General features: G+C 52.3%; 1 protein-coding gene across 1 annotated transcript; it reads left to right on the forward strand.

The window, feature by feature from the left end:
* Positions 1-1,773: 1,773 nt before the first annotated feature.
* On the forward strand, positions 1,774-6,776 carry ATOX1 (antioxidant 1 copper chaperone). The gene is made up of 4 exons (XM_032125164.1): positions 1,774-1,887; positions 3,366-3,441; positions 4,708-4,864; positions 6,559-6,776. Exons 1-3 carry the CDS (start codon positions 1,789-1,791, stop codon positions 4,839-4,841), a joined length of 309 nt encoding a protein of 102 aa, XP_031981055.1. The 5' UTR covers positions 1,774-1,788; the 3' UTR covers positions 4,842-4,864; positions 6,559-6,776.
* Positions 6,777-21,331: the final 14,555 nt, after the last annotated feature.

The raw sequence follows: 21,331 nt of genomic DNA on the forward strand, positions 1-21,331 counted from the left end.
GCGCGGCGACCAATGGGAGGGCGCGGAGCGCGCTGACGGACAGGCCCCCGCCGCGGCTCTTAAAGGGGCAGGCAGCCGCCACGCGGGGCGGTGTCCCGCGCTCCGTGCCGCCCCCTGCTGGACGCAGAGCGGACGGCGGCCAACATGGCGGCGGCGGCGGGCGCCATGTGCGGGGCTGAGGGGGCACCCAGGGCCCGGCCCTGCCACGGCCGAGGGCTGCGGACCCCCTGCAGTGAACAGGCAGTGGCCACCCGTTTTGGCTGTGTCTCCACAGGGTGCTTGGTGCTCACCTGGCCCACGCACCTGAGAGAAACCCCCAGTGGAGGTGGGTAAAAGTAGCTGCTCACCCCAAAGCACCTCAGCCAGGCACAGCCCCGGCCGCTCACGCCGTGCGGAAGGTGGTGGGCACTGACCCCTGCCCATCCCGGGGGGGCTCGTACAGCTGCTTTTCCCTCACAGCTTTTCACTGAGCAAAGCAGACACAGCATCAACTGCCCCAGAGGAAAGACAATCCCAGCAGGGGCATTTTCTAACACACCTGCAAAGGAGGAGGAAGGCCTGGAAGTTCTCAGATCCTTGCTCACCAGCAGGTGCTAGTCCAGGGACCCCGGAGAGCAGGAGGGAATGGGAACAGGCCGTGAGCCAGAGCTAAGCAGCTTCCAGGCAGCCATAGCTTTCCATTTGTTCGTGTCACGTCCCATCCCACATGTATCTATGACATGAAGCACTCGGAGATAGATCTCACCCTATAAAAATGACTTCCTGCCCACCACCACATCCATGAGCGCTGCCTAAACCCCTCCCTGCCATGCCTTGCAGCAAGAGATACAGACAGTGGATTGGCGTGGGGCCATGCTCAGCATTAATATCCTCCCCCAATACCTCCTGGCTATTTTTAGCCTAAGCCACGCTGCAATCTGCCAGTCCATAAATCAGCACTGCAGACTTTTACAAAGTTTAACGTGAGCCCAGTGACCCAGAACAACAGCCCGTCCCGAATAAACTCTGCCATGGGGATCCGGGACATGTCTCCACAGAGCAACAGTGGGGCAGGTAATTCTTCTTTTACAAAACCATCAGTGCACCTTAAAACGAGTGCCCTCACCCCCAGCTGGTGTGGCAGCAAACAAGAAACACCCTGGTTGTATTCCCTGCTACAGGTTGGGCTTCTCAACAGGAAGATGCTGAAACCCAGCACGTGGTCAGGAAGCGTCTCACACAGCGCAGCTCCGCCAGCTCTTCTCGGCCCCGATGTGATGCACTGTCCCCTCTCCAGCTTCCCTGTGAAAGCACCTGAGCTGCTCCCGGGCCCCCCAACAGCCTCCTCCACCTTGACACAAGTTTTTCAGAAAGGGACTCGTTTTTCATTCAAAGGACCATACAGCCAGGGAAGGGAAAAAAACAAAAAAACAAAAAAAAAAAACCCCAAAACCAAACAAAGCACCGCATCTTCAGGGACCAGCACCCTTCTTCTCAACCTGCTCTGCATTAGAGTCTCCCCCCAAACCTCCCTCCCTCGATATCCAGTCTGCAGGACCTCTCCCAAGCCAATAAATCTCAAAACCTTAGAAGACGGAGAGGAACGAGCTTTCTTTAGCAGCCCAGCCCCATCTTCATGGCTCTCCCCACCTCCCTCCCACAGCCATTTGTCCGTGCTGATCTTTAGCCTGGAAGCGGGCACGGCACCCGGCAAGGTTTTGGAGCTCCACATGGACCAGTCCCCATCCCTCCGCCGCTTTTTCCTTCCCCCTCCGCGGCATCCCCGCCTCCCGAGGCCGCGGCCGCGCCATGGGGCCGGGCCCGGCCCGCCCCTTCCTCCGCGCCGCGCCCGCAGCCGCGATCGGGGATCGGGGATCCGGGATCCAGGGCCGCAGCTCAGCCATGCCGGTGGGTGCGGGCCGGGCGGCGGGGCCGGAGGGGCCCCGGGGGCTCTCTGGGGCTCTGTGGGGCTCGGTGGGGCTCTGTGGGGCCGGGGACGTGGCGGGGCGGCGGGGAAGGGAGGGCACTGCCCGGTACCGGGAGCGGCAGCGGGGCTCCCCCAGCCCTCGATGCTCCCGCAGTCCCCGAGGTTCCCCGACTCTCCGAGGCTCTTTCAGCCCCCCGGGCTCCTCATGCCCTCTTCCAGCCCCCGAACATCCGCAGGGTTCCCCCAGTCCTCGGGGCTCCCCCAAGCTCCTCGAGGCTCTCCCAGCTCCCCAGGGCTCCTCCAGCCTCTGGGACATCTCCCAACCCCTCCCCCGACTCTCCCAGTCCTCGAGGCTCCCCCAGCCCCCTGGGTTCCCCCAATCCTCGGTGCTCCCCTAGTTTCACAGGGCTCCCGCAGCCCTCCAAAGCTTCCCCAGATCCTGCAGCACCGCCACACCCCAAGGGTCCCCCAGGGCTCCCCCAAATTCCAAGGCTCCCCCGGTCCCGAACTCCCCCAAACCCCAGGTCCCCCCCCCAGCTCCCAGGGCTCAGGCACAGAAGGGGAGCATTGATGGGACCCTCCTTCCCACTGCCCGTACACCTCCCCAAAGCATCCAAGGCCTTTGGGAAATAAAAATGAAGAAAATGGCAATTACACTGAAAAAAAACAAACTAATGGGAACTTCCATCCCAAGCTCCTTCCTGGGTGAATGATCCCAAGAGGATTTTAGCCTCGCAGTGGCAGGGGGCACAGAGTGATTCTGAATAGAAGGAAATACAGGTTGCTCGTAACAAATGAACAATAGCTTTACTTCCCTTTTTTAAGGAAAGCAAAAAGCATGTGCAAGAGAAAGAAATTAGGACCCATCCAGTGCCAAAGGTTGAAGGCGGTGGTTAGTTACAGGCAAACAATGTTTTGTTGACCCAGTATTGCTCACAAGTGAAGATACTGCTGGGGCCCCAGTGGAGTGGAGGGATGAAAAAACAGCACTAATGCTCTTTAAATTTCTGTTCTATTTATATTTTTATTATTTTGGGGGCCAGAAGCCTTGTAGACACAAGAAGAACAGGGTGGGGAAGCACTGAAAACCTCGCAGACTTAAGTCGGTGAGGAGCTGGAGGCAGGAGATTTGCTTTTCCTGAGCTCCCCTGGGCAAGCTGAGTGAGTCCAGCAGGGGCTGTGGAGATGGCAACCTGTGCTGACTCTGGAGGTAGCCAGACAATCTCCAAAGGCCCCTCAGGATTATGCTGTGGGGGACAGCACAAGGACACCATAGGGAGGAGTACCAAGAGATCTTGGTTTTGCTGAAGATCTCTTAGTGGGGTGTGTGTGGACCTTTTGGCTTGGGAGGCTTTGAACCCACCTCCACAAGGAAAAAGGCAAGTGTGGAGGACAAGTGCTTGTGGTGTGTTTCCAGCTGTGGCCTCCCTGACCCCTCGACTGCCTCTTTTCTTTCCAGAAACACGAGTTCTTTGTGGACATGACCTGTGAAGGCTGTTCCAATGCGGTCACCCGTGTCCTGCACAGGCTGGGAGGTGGGTCAGTGCTGGGTGTGGGACAGCCAGCTCCAGGGCAGTTTCCTGGGGTCCTCTATCCTGAAGGCTAACGCTGTGGGTGAAAGTTGGAAACTTCTCCTTGCTCTGCTCTGAGCCTGCTCCTTAGCTGGTAGCAAGTCACTGGTTGTTTGCAGGTCCGTGACCATTGGAGAAGTGTCAAGGGAGGAAGGAGCTGCCGTGGCTGCAGGTGGCTCTGAGTCACCAGGGCCTCACCCTGAACCCTCTGGGAAGGACACTGGTAGACCCCAGCTCAGGCTGCCAGAAGGAAGGGAGGTGGATGTCCTGCCTGGCCTTGTTTCCAAGGAGGCCTGGGGTGTCTGTGGTGCTTCCCTGAATGTGTCATCAGCAGTCACAGTGAAGAGCTGCTGAGCAGAGCATTCACTGGTTGTCTGTGTAGGCTATTTTTAATACCACCTGGAAAATTATAACCCATGTCTCCTGTTTGCTGGCATTTCCCAGAGAGAAGGATCTGGCCTGCACTCATCAATTGTGAGGACCTGCTCCCCTCCAAGGGAGAACAGCTTCCAGCCACCAAGGCAAAGGCCTTGCAACTTGTTCCAGACCCCGTTACCAGGCTGTAACAATCCTATTTTCTCTGTGTGTGGTTGGCAGCACCTCCATCACTCTTCAACAGGCTGGCCAGTATCAGCCTCATGTGATGATGCGGCAGAGCTCTCAAAGGTGATACACACCTACAAGTTTTGTGAAAATACATAACTGGATGGAGACTGCATGTCCAGTTCCTCTCACTGGACTGAGAGTGGCTCACCTTTATTAGCCACTGGGAAATCCACATGTGGAAATGTCTTTTCCCTCCTTCTACTTCTAGCTGTTAGGTGGTACCACCAGTTTAGGAATCCTGTCCTGAGCCTTTCCTAACCCTATCCACACTAAACCAGGCTGAGCCCAGGCTGAGCTGGGTGGAAATTTTAGTGGTTGGTTTAAACTCAGCTTACTCTGATTCCTGCATGAGTGATTGCGTTGATCCAAGGTGGGGTGAGCAGATAAAAGCAGGTGAGAGACTGGTGCCTGATGTACAGCTAGAGCAGATCTGGCTTTCTTCACACCACTGCTGGCAGGACACCAGGTTGGTTTTACTGGCTGGTGGTGGTATCAGAGTGCGCTGGCAGAAGATAAATGTCCATTTGACTGGTGGCCTGGGGAGCACAGATGTGTGAAGGTGAGCTTTCTCTGTGCTTACACCATTTGGCTGCTTCTAATTATGCAAAATTTTTTTCCTCATAGGTGTCAACTTTGACATTGACCTGCCCAACAAGAAGGTGTGTATCGACTCGGAGCACAACGTTGACACCCTGTTGGAAACCCTCAAGAAGACTGGAAAGAATGCTTCCTACCTCGGGGAGAAGTCTGCACAGTAGCCTTGCCTGGTGTGAGGAGCTAGGTATATACCAGCTGTATCCAGTGTGGAAGAGAGTCATCTGAGCTTTTTCCAGCTCTCCCAGTAAAACAGGCTTCTTCCTGGAAAGCACAAATTTAAAAAGACCTGCAGGTCCAGCTTCAGCAAACCCCTCATATCCGAGAAGCAGCTGGAGCACACACAGGGACCCCTTAGCTATCCTGCAAAGACCGTGTGATCCCAGCCTTGGCTGTAGTTAAGAGGTAGAACTCAGCCTCTGTGCCATTCCCAGGTGAACCTAGAGTTTGCCAGAGCATATTGCGCATGAAAACAAATCCCAAACGCGCTTAACAGCTGGCCAGAGAGAGTGGTGGGCCCCAGCAATAGCAGTGAGGGTGATGGGACACAAAGACCGCTGTGGGTGCGTGATGCTGTGGGTTGGTTCTTACCACAAGGACCTCCAACAGCTCTTGATAACGCTGTTAATCCTCCACTAAACTCAAGGATGGAAAAATAGCAGCTCCCTGGCACTCTTCTGGATTTAAAATGTTGGGTTTCAGAATAGCTCCCAGTACACACAGTCCCTGGCCAACTGTCTACCCCAGTGACAACCCGATTGTTGCAGCCTGTCAATTTTCCCAGAATTCCAGCACTATGAAGACATGTACAAAACTCTCCTGACTGTAAAATATATTGGCAGACAAGGTTCAATTTCAGTAGGAAAGAATAAAGTGGGAGAGGGCTGCCCACTCACTGCATGTATTGTTCTTTACTGTGCAAAATTATTACATTGCATCTCCTAAGAATTTGTTTCTGTCAGTGGAGCTTTCTGGTCCAATGACATTTTTTTAAATGGTCTAGTTGGATGATCACAAATACCCAGCACAGATGCACTGAAACTAGTTCATGCTGATTTAATTCCCAGTCAGTAAATTAAATCAGGGATTTATACCAGTAGGAATTAGACTGATACAAGAAAGAGCTGAGCTGATAGTGATGTGTGTGCAATAGATCTGCATTGTTTAATAGACCGACAACAGATTTAAAATCTGCAGTTTGTATCATTTGAGCAGGCTCTCAGTGCTTCTTAGAAATTGTTTAAAATCATAGCTGTAATCAAATAACATCCCCACTTCAACAGAGAGAGGCGTGCTCTGAATTGATTATTGCCTCAAATAGTTTTCAGTATTGACTGCAAGGGCTGTTACAACTTGCAGGGAGTTGGTGGACTTTGTGTCAAGCGCCTGCAGAATTTAACTATTACAGCACAGTCAGTCTCAAATAACAGGGATGTGTCTCTTTTCCTGGCCCCATTTTCCCATTTCTTTCCTTATATGACATCAGGGCAGCTGGTGAGTCAGTTCAGCTGGCCAGCGTGGCAGAACATTTCTCTGGATGCCTTTGTTTTCCTGTTGGATTTTTACTGAAGCTCTTTGACTTATCCAAGAATCGTAAGATCCAAAACAAAGGAGAGCAGGGGACTGGACTGCCCTTGCAAGATCCCTTTAGCAGTCAGGCTGAAAATCTACTAAATGTAAGTTTTGCACACCACATAGGGAATATTTTTTAGGGGCCCATCTGTAAAAGGAAGGAGGGAAGTTGCAAGTCCTTGACTCTGGTGGATAGATTTCCTTCGTCTTGTGACCGACAGAGGGCATCTCTGTATAACATTATCTCTGGGCCTTGGTATTCTTTTCCTTTTATTTATTTATTTATTCATTTATTTATTTATTTTGCAGGAACTCAAACATGACTTCAGCAAAAAGATGGCTTAACTGTTTGCATGTTTCCCGACTTGCTGTGTCATTTGACCTTTACCAGATGTCGGAAAGTAGAGGGCTGGTGGGAGGAGACTGCTGTGCCTTGGGCTTTAGAAGTGGAGAGATCTAGAGGAGGAGGTTATGTCGTGTTTCTAGTCCCACAGTAAATCGAGGCGCTGCTTTTAACTTTCAGTGCATGTCTGTGTGTCCTGTGTGTCTTTGTACTGCTTTGAGTGGTTTTCTGTGAAAGAGATGGCTTTTAGGGATGGGAAACTCCCCTTCCCATGCAAGACAGGTCTCCCAGGAAATTGCAGCTATCCTTAGAAGTTGACTGCAACCTCTGCCTGAGGGACACATCTCAGGAGAACTGTGCTTGAATGTCACTTAGATTCAGGGAATCTGTGTCTTGGAAGTTGTTTTTCCATCACAGAACATACAAGCTTTCCATCTGGGATGCAAGTTCTGGGAAGGGACTTTTGCAGCCCCCATAGGTCAAGGATAACCCGGTGTCCTTTTGAGCTCGGTGGGGCCGTGAGGCACAGGTGTGCAGAGGAGAATGCCTGAGCTGATGAGAAATACAGAAGGGATGGAGGAAGGAGAAGGGTGTGGGCACATCCAAGGTCTCTTATTTCCTGGCCCCAGTGACCAGTGGTCTGGGCTGTACTGTTGCTTTCATTTAATTCAGGTTTTCAGCCCAGGGGAGGGATTGCATGTGTGTGTCCCAGTCCGCCGTCTCTCGTTTCACATGGGGTACGTCTCCCATGCCTACCAGTCACATGGGGCTTGTTCTACAGAAAAGAAAACCAGCTAAGATTTGGAGGAAAAGATTACTCTACATTTTAGAGAATTTTTGCACTTGTACAAAGAGATTGCTTTTGACATAATTGCAATTTATTTTTTCCTAGAGTAGTTTACTGCTTCAAAGTCCTTTACCTTTGATCCAAGCGTGATTAATTGCTGTAGATGCACTTGCAGGGAGCTGGAGAGGCACTTCAAGGAATGTGTTGCAGACACTTTTTATTACTGTTTAGTTTAAGGGAAGCTAAAGGCCACAAGTGTAACATCACTGCTTTATTTTCTTCTATTAAAATCTCCCAGTGGCAGGAAGTTTCCAGAGCCAAGACCCAGACTCACAACCTATTTCTGCTTTGTGTCCATGCACTCAGATGCCCAGTGTGACCCCTCCAGGGTCCTGGGGAGTGAGCGAATCCCTTTCCCTAGACTGCCCTTGCTGCTCTGAGCTGGTGTTTGCCAATCTCAGTTATGATTTATTGCTTTCAGCTTCCTCCCAGGCTTGGCCAGTGCCCAGCTGGTGCCTGTGGCTCAGCTTTGGTGGCAGTGGCTGGGGGAGGACGTGTGCTGGCAGCTTGGTGAGGAGCTGGATGGCACAGCTGGCCTTGGAGCCAGCAGTCCTAGTGGCACTTGCTGTCTGCCAGGCTGGCAGGGGGACTGGCAGGTGCCCACACAGGGCAGCTCCCACTCTGTCCTGCTGAAACCAGGCTGCTCATCCTCGGTTTCTGTGGTGCAGCTTATGCTGTCCACACTCCCCAGGCTGTTCTGCTCCCTTTTCCTTGCTCTGTTTTGGGTAAAGCCTGCTTATCTCTGAGACAGACGAGGAGAGGTTTCTACCCACAGCCAGCTGGGAGGTTCGTGCTGATACCTGAAGTTCCAGCACCCATCTGCAGGGCTGCCATCTCCCAGCTCTCCCCTCCGTTGTTCAGTGTGGGCAGAGAGGCCAGACACTGCTGTAAGCTCTGGCCTGCTGAGTAATGACACCCTGTGGCAATCCTTACTTTGGAGTGTGGGCTGCACTTGGGCTGAATACAGCTGGGATAGGGAAGTTAGGGCAGGATGGCTGAGTCTGAACAGAGCAGCAGGCCTGCAAGGTGGCTGCTTGAGAGGTTTATGGAGAAGCTTTGGGAGAAAATACAACTTCATAGACTAAAAGAGTAAGAGAGTCCCTGCAAAGTTTCTTTGTTCCACCACTGCCCAACTGCAACGTCTTCATTTATCACGTTGGCCTGAACTTGACTGCATCTCACGGAGAGGGACCCCAGCAAGCCCACATGGATAATGTGGCCACAGTATTTTCCACAGGAAACAATATGCCAGACACTGAGGCTGTGAGGCTGTTTTCAGACGCGGAAATGCTCAGTTTGCAATGCAAACAGGAAAGGGTGGCACTTGGAAAAGGAGTTTTCCTATACCACAGACACCCTGGCTCTGCAGGACATCCCAGTGACCTGCTGGAAGAGTGATGTGTCAGCAGGATGAGCAGCTGGTGAGGTCCATGGTGCATTGCCATCCATGAATATGTCATCCCAGCAGCAGGGAGACTTCACTTCTGATTTCTTTTTTTCTTTTTTTTTTTTTTTATTTCTTCACTTCTGGTTTCTTCAGAAGGGTCTCAGCCCAGCTCCAGTTGAACTGTGAGAATCCATGAACTGCCTCTAGCTGCAGCACCAGTGAGAACTGGGAAAACCCTGAGGGACAGGCTTTAGAAGTTCTTTTGTTTCCCCTGCCTCAAAATGATCTTCCCCTCTGACCCCCCCCCCCCCCACAGTGTTTCCAGCAGACAGCATTTGCTTTTCTCACCCATCTCTGTAGTGTTTGCAGCATTGCTGCTGTGCTTCTGGGTGTCATTTTTCGCCCAGTGTTACCTTCCCCTGCTTTTTAAACAGAAATCTAATTTCAGTGGAAAAGTCTACAGCCTCCAAAGCCCAATCCTTTATCCACAAAAGCAAAGCCGTGGTTATCCCAGGGCCGCCTTAAGCACCACTGGCTTTTGGGCACTTTCTAATTACCTGATGACAGGCGGGGATGATTTTAGCCAAAGGAGCAGTTGTACTCAGTCAAACCACCCAGTAAATGAGAGAATTTCCAAAATAGCACCGCAGCCTGCAGAAAGCAGGCAAGGGACAGGAGATCCCCCCCTCAGTGCCTGCAAATGGTGATTCCTGGTGGCTCGGAGAGGTAAATTGCTGTGAAATTTCAGGGTGGGAAAGATGGCTTCAGTTTGCAACAATCTCAGGAATTTCACAGGCGTGTCGTGTCCGGGTGTCGAGACAGTTACACGGGGGATTCATTACCAAAAGATGGGGATTTTCTGGTCTTACTGTGCTTCTAAATGTTTGCTGTAAGAAACAGCCCGCCCCAGGCTTCCACCTTCACTCGCCTGCCTGTTCGCAGCCCAGGCACAGCAGGGCAGAGCTGGGAAGTGATGAGCACCATGACTGATGTTTGGCTGGTGGGCAGGATCATACCCCCACGCTTTTGGGGTCAACATCAGCCCTGAGCAGCTGCACATTGAGCTAAAGCTGTGCAGCTGGACCTGGAGGTTGCCCTGGGCTTGGTGTTCAAAGTCACGAGTGTCACCTGAAGTGGTCAAACATCTCTGCACATAACATGGTCCTTTAGAGGGACTCCAAACTGGCTGGAAAAAGCTTGGTGGTCTCTCTGAACTAAATGTGCTGATCTTGAATCGATAAGGTCTGCAAAGACCCAGTCTACCTCATTGTGAGGCCACAGTTGGGCTGAGGCCGCTCTGTGCTGGGTCATTTGCAGAACTGTCCCAATACAGCACTGGCATACAGAGCAACATCAAAGGCCCTGGCTGGTTCCCAACTCCCCTGTTGATACATGCAGATTCCCTGGGTGACCATCACAGGCAGCTTTCCACATTGCAGCTTCCAAAACAGCAAAACACACAGGGACCTGACAGACTCCCCCTCCAAAACAGGAAAACACACAGGGTTCTGACAAACTCCCCCTCCAAGACTGTGGCAGCAAAAATAGAAGAAAACCACCCAACAAATCAAACAAACAAAAACCAGGCTTAATTAAGGACTTCAAGAGCAGGAAATGTGCACACGTGTGCTTGCCAGAGCACAAATATTTTCTTTTGGAGCTGCTTTCTCCAAGGGTTCAGTAAGGTGATCGAGGCTGGGTTACAGAGCAAGGGTAGCAAACAGTTCCCAGCCCCTCCGGAAGGCAGCGGCCACAGGGCACTGCTGTTCTGCATCCTTCCCAATGCCCTGGCTTTTGGCTTTAGGCTCCCACAGTATATACTGAAGCTATTCAACAATTTGGCTAAAAGCAGATGGGGAGGGAGAGAAAACAAAGTCAAACGAGAGGGAGAAAGGCAGCTTCTGTGCAGCCTCTGTTTGCAAAAGACAGCCCAAGCCCCTTTTGGACTAAGGTTTAATTTATTGGGCTCTGGAGAGCTGAGGTTCACAGTCCCACAGCTGCTGCAGGCAGTGGCACATTGGGGCAGCGGCTGGGAGCGGGTGGGAGCAGCTCTGATAAGTGAGGAGCTTCCCCAGAGGGGCTCTGGGATACACAGGACAAGATGCAAGGACCTGGCTGCTCTGGGGGGAGCAGATCTGCCCTCTGACTCTTCTGCTACATGGGCCTGTCCCAGGTCACCTGGAAGGGATGAGGGAAACTGGTCTGCATAGACAGGAGCCTTCAGCCTGGCCCTTCCTGCTATTGTCCCCCTGCTCCTCGTGTCTGTTCCTGAGCATCTCCCAAAGCCCTGCTGGGTGCTGCAGAGCTAGGTTCATATTTCCTCTTCACCAGTCCAGACTAGTGGGTTGCTGTCACTGGGGCAAGACACAGCCAGAAGAGAGATCCTGCAGCATTTCAGACTTTTCCACAATTCCCACCTGGTGTGAAATTCCCAGGGCAGGACCCTCTCTCTCAGCCCATCTGAGACCTGCTCACCCATTTTCAACAGATGGGTGAGAAAACACTAAAACAACAAACACAACTCATCCCCTTGAAAAACCTTAAAAAGGAGGTGCCTGAACAGACCAGGAATCCACTGTGTGCAAGTACCATTTCAGATGGAGCAATTCCCCCCCTCCGAAGCTCCTGCTGGGCCGTGGGCAGAGCTTGGCCCACAGAAGCCAATGTCAGCAGAGTGCACAATGCCCAGCAATCACAACCAGGGCCTCGAGCTTAATCTGTTGTGCACAGCTTCAAAAAACCCAGCCCACACAGCTATTGTCAGGGTGATCCCACCGATTGCATCAGTAGTCTGCATGGGACACAGGGCTGTCTCGAGGGCTCCGGGCAGGGGTGCCTGGGGAGCAGCCCTGGGGTCCCTGGGGCTGTCTCGGGCTCTGTGGACAAGCCACAGTGCAGGCTTGTGCTGTGCTGCTCTACAAATAGAGCCTAAGGTCCTTTGGCTTTTCCCTTGCCTTTGTGTCTCTGCTGAGCTGGTGGGAGCTGGTTATTACTATTGTATTATTGTATTATCCCCACAAAGGCGTGGGACAAAGGCAAAGGGTCTCCCTTTGGTGGAGAAAACCCTGGTACCAGCATTTGCGTCTGTATTTCCCTGTGGTTTTTCCTTCCCCTGCATCTGTCCAGCGCTCCATGCTTGTGCCCTCCCAGGAGCAGCCAGCAAAGCAGGCAGCTCGGTGGGAACGATCCAATTTCCAAGGCAACTGGTATGGGACTGAGTCCAGAGTGTCCTTGACTCACAGAGCCGCTCTTATTTCTCCAGTTTCCTCTCCATTTGCTTTCTTAATTCAGCCTGTCCTTTGCCAAAAAAGCAGAGATGTGGCACATCCAGAGTCCTCCCCACTGGCTTTACAGCTGCTGGGGGATTTTTAGCTTTCCAGTTTCAGTAGCAGCCCTCCAAGCTTGCCTTGCCCTGAGGTCAAAATATGTCAAAGTATGGTCGAAGCAAGAGCATAGGAAGGCAGGAGGCTGGCTCTGACTCTAAAGGCTCTGTGCTGAGCTTCTCGCCAAGGGTCCGTGTACTGAAGACACAGATGTCTATCCCCAGGTATGGATCACTATCCTTTGCCACTAGTGCTGGTCAGCTCTGCTATGAACAGCTGAAGATGCAAGTCCTGATGTGTCCAGAGAAAAACCAGAAACATGGAGTCCAGAAATCATCTTGGCAAAATGTCTCCAAGCCCCTCCTGCCATCCCCTTGCTTTCCTTCTCCCTGACAGAGAACTGTTCACAATTCCTCCAAGCAGGGTCTCAGCATGCCAGTGGAATGGCATGGGCTCAGCTGCACCCCAGGCCTTGCAGGAAGCCAGCAAACCTTCCCTGTGGGCCACCCAGAGATCCAATGAACAGCAGGAGATGCACTCGGGATCAATGCTGAAGAGCCACTTTGAGGCAAAGGGAGCGGAGCATGAACTGCTCTTTGCCATGGAAAACAATAGACCCAACCCAATGCCAGAGAGTGTTAAAATTCATCCCTAGACCAGGATAATGCTGAAAACCTCCAGCTGTTATTTCCAGATTTGCAACCCCAACAGAGGAGCGGCCAGTTCCTGCCAGAGCAGCAAACTTGTTTGTGTGTCTGCGTCAAACTGAAAGCCAGGCGTTGCTCCCCACACCGTCATTGTCCCTCTGTCCCCAGCGGTCTCAGCCTCGCAGCTGGGGGGGAGCAGGACGGAAAGTGTCCCTGTCCCAACTGCGATGGGCCCACCCTGGTTTGCAGGGCAGACCTTGCTCCCGGGCTGGGGACCAGCGGCTGGAGCCCCTCCCAGACACATCAGGCTGGGACCACACTCCAGATGTGACCATTGGTAGGGGCAAGAAGAGGGGCCAGGAGATGAGATCTCGCTCCCAGTTAGTCCCTCCCTTCACTTCTTCCACACAGCTCCCAAAAACTCAGGCAGACAGATAAACCTTCTGATTTGGGGAGGGGTCAGAAAAAGAGATCTCACTTCTCATCCAGCCTTTTCACCCACACTTTCCATCCAGAAGCAGAACAGATTCCCTCGGTAGCACTCACTATTTGTAATGCCTTGGAGAAAAACCAGCATGAATGGCCCAGCCTTGAGCGAGATGACATCAGTGTCAGGCCAGGCACACCTCAGGCAGTGAGGATGCTGTTCTTGGGGGTTGCAGGGGATGACTTTTAAAGGTCCCTTCCAATCCAAACTCTTCTATGGTTCTGGGATTCCTCGGAGTTGCCTGGGGAGAGAAGCAGGAAAGGAGCCCTTGGGCACAGGCAGGAGCCAAGCTCCCTCGGCAGCTGCCCGGGTGCCCTCGCTGTGCACAGCTTCATCAGCCTCTGTGTGCATTAGCGAAGGGAATAGGTGAACATCCCCACAGTGGGTTTGGTGCCTGGATCCAGCTGGGTGGCCATCAATTATCCAAAAGCACAGTGTGGTCTCCCTCCTGTTTTGCAGCTGAGTATCTCCAGACGGGCCCAGACAATTCCCTGCACCATCCCCCTCATTGAGAAAGCTGCTGTTTCCTTAATTTCCCAGTTCCCACCTTTTCCCCCTCAGTGAACAACAGAATATTTTGAGTGTTCATGCCATTAAAAATCCACTCCATTAATCTTGGTAGTAAATCCTGGGCAATCTTGCTGCCTGGGGTGACATGGGCAGGCACGGGAGAGGATGCAAGTTGTACCTTTGGGCGCATCTGAAGTTAAGGGACTGCGGGGTGACATAACCAATGCTTGTGTCTCATCTCTGTAATTTTCTGGTTAGTCTTTGCAGATGTCTGATACAATTAATGTTCATTAGCAATCTCACAGCAGCATCACACAGGAAAGAGTCCAATGTACTCTCCCTCAGAGCCCCCATTTCAGGAAGAATTTTTTCTCTCTGCTTTTCCCATAAAATAGAAGCTTAAAAGGGACTTCTCCAAATCTGGTAGGTTTTTTTAAACTGTGATTCTGGTCCCTCCATTTCCTTAAACAGCTGCTGATAACATATGCAGGGCATACGGCGTGGGGAAACACTGCTAATTTTAGCAGCAGGTCCTGAGGGAGGGACCCTGCTCTGGGCTAGGCGCAGGATGGAAAGTCACTGTGTTTGCTCAGGGCCCCACATGACCTCGCTATTTTGGGGCTGCCCACGTCCCACCTTGCCCCAAGCTCACAGACACGGTGCAGTATCAGCCCCAAGCCTTCCCACAGCCCTGCCCACAGCACTGCTCCTGCCAAACCCCGGCCAAACGGGATGGTGGTTTTCTGAAGGGAAGTAAACAAGCTTCAGGGCTAAATTGAGATCCCCAGAACTCATCACACCGAAGCAGTGATGGACGAGGTATTTTCTGCCCACATATGTCCGCTGTATTTTCATCCAGCTAAGGGGGTTGTGTCCTCTTGGGTTTCCTTTACTCCCTCATCAGTGAAATTCCATCAAGCTCCATACAGATGATGCAAATGATTCCCCCACTGACTGGCCCTTGCAAGGAGCAGAATATCTGTGCATGGCCTTAAAGATCTGAATTGCTCAAGGTAGGAATATTTTAAGGAACTTGAACTCCCTGGAGTAAAATCCACACTGGACAGGGGAGCTTAGAGTGGTTCAAAAGTGCACTAGGAGATGATTTGAAAGGAGCCAGCAAGCAGAGATGGTGTGGAGGTCAGTGCTTGCACTTGGTGTTGGCCTGGAGTGGCTATGTTTGTAAATCACAGTCACCAGATGTTAAAATCACGAAGTGGCTCTCAGCACTGCCTTTTACCAGCCCTGCCTACCTGACCCTACACCCTTTCACACGGCTCCTGCATGACAGGGGTGGCTCAGGCTCACAGGATATCCTGCCCCAAAGTCTTGTCAAAAAATATTTCCTACTGTCTCCCCTAATATCCTCTTTGCCAGCTTCTACAGCTGCCTGTGACTGGCTGTGGTGATGTAACCCCAGTGGGCAACCAAGCACCAGCACAGCTGCTTTTCCCTCTGTACCCCATCCTTCCAAAAGAATGTCGCCAAAACCAATCCCATTTTGTCTCTTCTAAGGGGCACCCTGTTCATGGAGCCTCCTGCATCTGGCAGCCTGGCTCAGTCATCTGGTACATCTCAAGCCAGGGCTTGTTCTGAAGTGAGCTCAGCTCAAGCAGAAAGTGTCAGAGCAATAGATAGAAAAATGTGGATTCTCAGGGTGGATATGTGTGGGCTCAGCCGGGGGTGGCCCAGGCACCTCAGGCACCTCCCGCCCTGTGTCCTGCCTGGATGCAGCCACAGCTCCCGCACAGCTCAGCTCCCACCCAGGGATGCTGTAGGAGTTCATCCGCCAGCAGTGCTAGAGGGGATGTGGCCTCTCGGGATCGCTCTGTCCGGTGCCTGTCCTGGCTTGTGTCACAGCAGGACACAGGCTGTGCAGGGGGCAGGGGATGGGGAGCAGCTGGGAGCACGGAGCCGTGCACACACCGAGTTACTGTAAGCGGGGCAGGGCTGCCCGGGAGCGGGGATATTTTGATAGGGTTTTGCCAGCAATGAGGGTTAATAGGAGTACACTAAAGTCCTGTTTTTCAGCCTCCACAGGGAACTGCTAAACTTTCCAGGCTTCAACTCATATTCCAGCTTGCCTGTCACCAGTGTGCCTTGCCCTCCTCAAGACTGGCTTTCCCTCCTCCTCTTTGCCTCTGGCAATGCACAAGCCTGGAGCGAAAGCAGCCCTCACTTAAAGCCCATGTTCTCAGCTTCTGGATCCTGAGGACAGCAAGTTATGCTGAGGACACCAAATCCTGCTGCCTGCTTTGCTTCAGCTGCAATTCCAATCCATGGCAGCTCTGCCCCATCACTGCTTGGCCCCACGGACACTCACCAGCCTGCCCACTGCATCACATTCCCAAAGGGAGCCTTCTAAATGGGCTCCCAGCATAGACATGGCCCAGAAAAACCATTGCTTTCCTCCCTTAGATGTAAGTTGGTATGGCCAATTAAATTAAGAAGGGTTGTGGGGTAAGTAGCCAACTCATCTGAGAATCAAGCTTCTCTTAGAGGACCTCACACTCATGACCCAAAAAACCAAATGCAGCTGGCCCCCGAGAGCCTTGTGAACCCTCCAATTTGCCTTTCTGGTCTTTTCCTCACCCATGGTTATGTCCACTGCTCTCCAGATGGCATTTGATGTTCTGGGGCTGGCACAGCTTCACCTGGGTATTCCCATCAAAGCTGCCTTTTAGACTATTTCTCCATGGAAAAGAGCTGCCACTGCAGCCCAGGAGCTTCCCTCTCCCCACATGCCCCAGGGGCTTGAAAGAGGATTCCTGTTTATTTCCTCAAGCAGTTCTATTAATATCCTTCAAAAGCTGCCAAACCGCATCTGTCAGGCCCAAGAGGACTCAAAAGTGCATTGTAGGTAAACACCAGGAGCAAGGTGGGACTACCTGGAGGTAGCAGCCCTTCCCTCCTGGAAGTTTTATTTCACCTTCTGCAAGTCACAGGCACAAGTGCAGCACAAGGCCTCAAGCAACAGCAGAGGAGGGCTGAGACACCCGACTGTAATTGAGGCACACAACATCCTCGTGCCCAGGACTAATAGGGAACAGCCCCTTGCAGAAAGGGGCCTTTTGGAACAATCAGGTTTTTTGGATACTGTAGGTGTTGGGCTGGGACTAAACTCAGCCAGGCTGGATGTGCCTGGGTGTTTCAAATCAGCTGAGGACGGCTCTTGTGTGCTGGTGCCTGGTGCAATGTGTCCAGGCAGGGCTGTGGGGACTCTGCCACAGGGACGTGGTGAGGGGCTACAGTCAGAGGGGTTTAATCTGCCACCCTCTCTGGGTGTTCAGACGTGATGCCCATGAGCAGCATCCTGGGCAGCGCAGGGGCAGCTGCAGCACACAGAGCTCCTGTCTTGCACCACAGCTGAGGAAGGTGATGGATTTTATTCCCCTGCTTCTTTGGCCTCAGTTTGGTTTCAGGGAGGACAGACAGGCTTCTCCCAAGCTTGCAGCCCCACACATTTCCAAGTGAGTGAGATGATAATGCAGGGGGAGTTTGAAAGAGGCAGAGGAGAGACCTTCCCCATGGGGCATGGAAGAGCCTTCCACCAGAGAACCCTGGGACAGCTGTGAGAGCCCACACACATCATGGAAAGAGCAAGACATTTCACAGTAAGCCTGTCCTGCTTTCTAGCTCTGCAGCCTGCTCCCAGGCTGTGACTCACTGCAGAGCCGTGCACAGCTGGTTTTCCATCTCCTGCCCTGCTGGCCTCTGGATTACAGCTGAGAATCTGCAATGACATCCACTCCTCCTTCTCCGTCTGCTTCTGACCAGCACCCCAGTGCAGGCACAGGAAAAGACCTTGAGCATCCGTCTGCTCCATCTGAACCAGGCATCAGTCCTATGGCTCAGCTCAGGGGCAGAGTCCCATCTCATCTTCCTTGTCCTACATGAGACACTCTCAGGCATGTCCCCAAGATAGTTTGGGTTCATCCTGCCCTGTGCAGATGGTGCTTTCAGTGGCCCTACATCTGCTTAGTGCAAGCCCAGAGAGCACAGCCCTTCTGCCTCTGATCTGCTTCTGAAATGGAAAAAACCAGAAACCCTCCAGCTGACACACTCCCAGAGAGCAGGAGAGATGGGAAATTCCTGGGATAAGCAGATTCCTGTCTGCTCTGCATTTATTCTCAACTTTTCCTGAGCTGGGTGCTGGGCTCCCACCCCTGCAGCCATTGACTTCCCCCACACTGCCCTGCACCTGTGAGGAGCTCAGGCTTCAGCCACACACCCAGGGATGAAGACTTAGCAAATTACATTACCACAGTGGTTCCAGGGCATCCTGTTTATTTATATGCACTTTGGGTTCATTGTTTTGCAGCAGCCTCCACCAGCAATTAATGCAGACACATCCTCTAGAGAAAAACTCATTAGAGAATCCCTCCCAGAGCAGAGGGAAGGAAAGGCTCCTCAGACTGACAAATTAGTGAGCAGAAGATGGCAGGATTATTAATCCACACTTGTATCACTCCCACAGAGCTGCTCACTTGCCTTTTCCCCCATCTCTTACAGCAGAATTGTTCCCCTCTTGGAAAGCAACAGGATTTTCTCAACTGCGCCAGCCCAGATCTGCCCAACCTGGCTCAAAGCATGATGAAGAAATTTGGATTTTGAACAGGGGTTAGCTGGAGTTCAAACCTCACCCCTCCAGACCTCTTGGCTTTGCTGTAAAATGAGCTCAAGCCTCAAAGGGTCTTGCCCTGTTTGCTGTTTCCATCTGAGTTTGTGCAGTCACTTGATCTGGGAGCGAGCCCCGGGAGCCCTGGGGTTCATCCACTGTGCCCAAAGTACCCACTGGCACATGGTCAGGAGCCTGAGCTGGACCTGCTGCAGCCCTACCAGGGCTCCCAGGGCTGTGGAGGCCCCTTGGGCAATCCCCTGCCCATCCGGTGCCCCAGATGGCATAAGACAACTTTCTAAACGTGTGTGAGGTCCAGTTTTCCTCCTGATAGCCTGACACCAAAATCTCCTCTTTGATGACCCCACTAAGCCTTACAAGAGTGGAAAGGACTTTCCAGGAGTTCCTTTGCAAGCTCTCAGTTGCTTCTGGAGCTTTTTAAAGCTGCTGAGTTTAACGAGCCAGCCAGTTGCTGCAGGCTCTTGTTTCCCCCTCCGTGTGGTCCTCCTGCATCCCACCGCTGATGCCTGGCAGTGTGTCCTTCCCAAGGTGCAGGACCCGGCTGCCCCCACCATGTGCGTGGAGCACCATGAGCACCCCTCACTCCCACCCCGCTGGGCTCAGGGGATGAGCTTGGGGGCCATTTCCAGATGTGACTGCATCACTGCTTTTTGCTTTCGCTCAGACCCAGGGTCTAAGCCACCACATCCATAAAGAAATCCCTGCTATAATTATCTCCATGGCACTATCATTTGTCTAAGCCCTTAGCAGAGGTCTTAGCTTCAGGCTACAGTGCAGAGCAATTGCCACGTTGTCAGTTAGAAAAGTTGTGGTTCCTTTTCTCTTCTTTTTTTTTTTCCTCTCTAAAATTTTTTCCAGATGTCTTTTTTTTTTCCTGAGAAGAACCAGCAGCGGTACAATTTCAATGCGAGTCGTGACTAATCTACTGCAGAGCGCATTCAACAGCTGTGTTCAGCTCCTTGGGATATGAATCAAGCAAATGAAACCTTGGCTTAGGGGATGTGTGACCTCTGGAGCCAAACTGGACCTACAAGTGGCACTGGGCTGCACCTGGGAGCTACGGACACTTGTGGTGGGAGGACAAGGTGCTCCAGCTGGATGCATTAGAAGGACCCATGGAGTCTTAGACACCATTATAAATCCAGCCTCCCCAGGGACCTGGGAGGGTCACATGGAATATTTATGGATGTGTCTGTGAGTGGTATCAACACCCACATACCAGCACCCAGGGGTGGCTTTTGGGAAGTGTGCAGCCAAGAAAAGAAATAGGTGAAGATTTTCTTCCCTTGTTCTTTGCCACCAGCCTCCTGAGCTGCCTGATCACAGAGATTGACCTGTTCACTGGGAAGTGATGATGGGTTTTCATGAATCCCTCCCCTATCTTTCCCCGCTGCTTTCCCTTTCTGTTGTGTTTATATTTTGTTCCTTGTTTGCCATGGGATGTTTAGTCTTACATCTGATCTCTCACATGCAGCAGAAGTGCTGTAAGAGATACAGATGATGAGAGATACGGAGATGGATGAGGAGTGAGCTGATACAGAACCACAACGGCATCCTACAGAGCAAGGAGGCATCCTGCAGGGCAAGGAGGCATCCTACAGAGCAAGCAGGCATCCTGCAGGGCAAGGAGGCATCCTACAGAGCAAGCAGGCATCCTGCAGGGCAAGGAGCCAGCACAGCCCAGAGGTCATCACAGGCCAGTCCCTGTGTTGACATCTAAATCCTCAGCAACATCGGTGGGAAGAATTAAGCACCCAGGTCCATGTCTCAGCCCCTCTCAAAGATAGCACATAATCACAAGGAATGAACCCAAACCCCAGGCAGCCAAAACAAAACATGATGTTGAATTTTGTTATGGTCTTGGGTGTCCTTCACCCAGCACAATCACACTGCTGGTGCCCAGATGTCCTCAGTCCTGCTGGCTACATGAGACACCATCTTTCCAGCAGCCCCTGGAGACCAGCCCTGGGGTGAGGTTTGATGCCACAGGAGGATCACAAGCTGCAAAGGGCTGGATTATCCACAGGGCTCAGAACAGCCCTGTATGGCACGGAGACACTCTTTAGGGATGCCCAAACTGTAGCAATTTTTGGCTGCTGGCTCTCCTTTGCAGTGCGATGCCATGGCCATGCTGGTTCTGAGGGAGCAGATGCACCTCAGATCCTCTCAGCCATGGAGAGAAACAAGGAGAGAAGAGCTGGGTTTTCACCCTGAGCATAGAGAGGAACAGATGGGAAAACTCAACTCGAAACAGCTTTGCTGCTTGGCTCCCTCTGGCTGGGCAGCTGCTCCAGCTGAGTTATGATCTGTAAAGTCAGAATACTGAGTGATGTCTGAAGAGACCACTGAATTCAGCTGACTGGCAATTCTGACTGTGAGTTTTGTTCAATCAGTCCAGATCTGCTGGACGATAACCACAGCAGAGAGACCAGCCCAGCATTTCTCTGCCTACTTACAGCATATTTCAGATATGTCTCTATCCTCCACATTCCCTGCGTCATTCTTTCCTCTCCCTCTCCACAAGGCAGTCACAGATATCAGCAGTGTTAGGGGACAGGATGGACGAGCAAAAGCTCTCCCGCTTTCCTCTGCATGCCCTCGAGGATGGGAAACACCAGCTCAGGGAGTGAGCTACTCCGCTGAGAAATGACAGCATTTAACATAATTGCAGCAGGTGAAGTGGTTAAGAGGTGCAAAAACCAAGCAGAGAGCTGGCACTCCCCCATCCCCCCTGCTGTCAGTCCGAGAGGGACAGAGCACTGAAAACTCACGGCAGCAGAGCAGGGAGCTGCTGTGACAGGGACTCTGCTGGGAGGGCTGCGCTGAGGGCTGCTCTGTCCCCGCGAGGGACCCCTTGATCTCCGGCTTGATTTCTCTGGTCTATCCTTTGGAGCCAGGC

This window comes from Corvus moneduloides, chromosome 15, assembly GCF_009650955.1.
Source record: "Corvus moneduloides isolate bCorMon1 chromosome 15, bCorMon1.pri, whole genome shotgun sequence".
In the NCBI taxonomy this organism is placed as follows: Eukaryota; Metazoa; Chordata; class Aves; order Passeriformes; family Corvidae; genus Corvus; species Corvus moneduloides.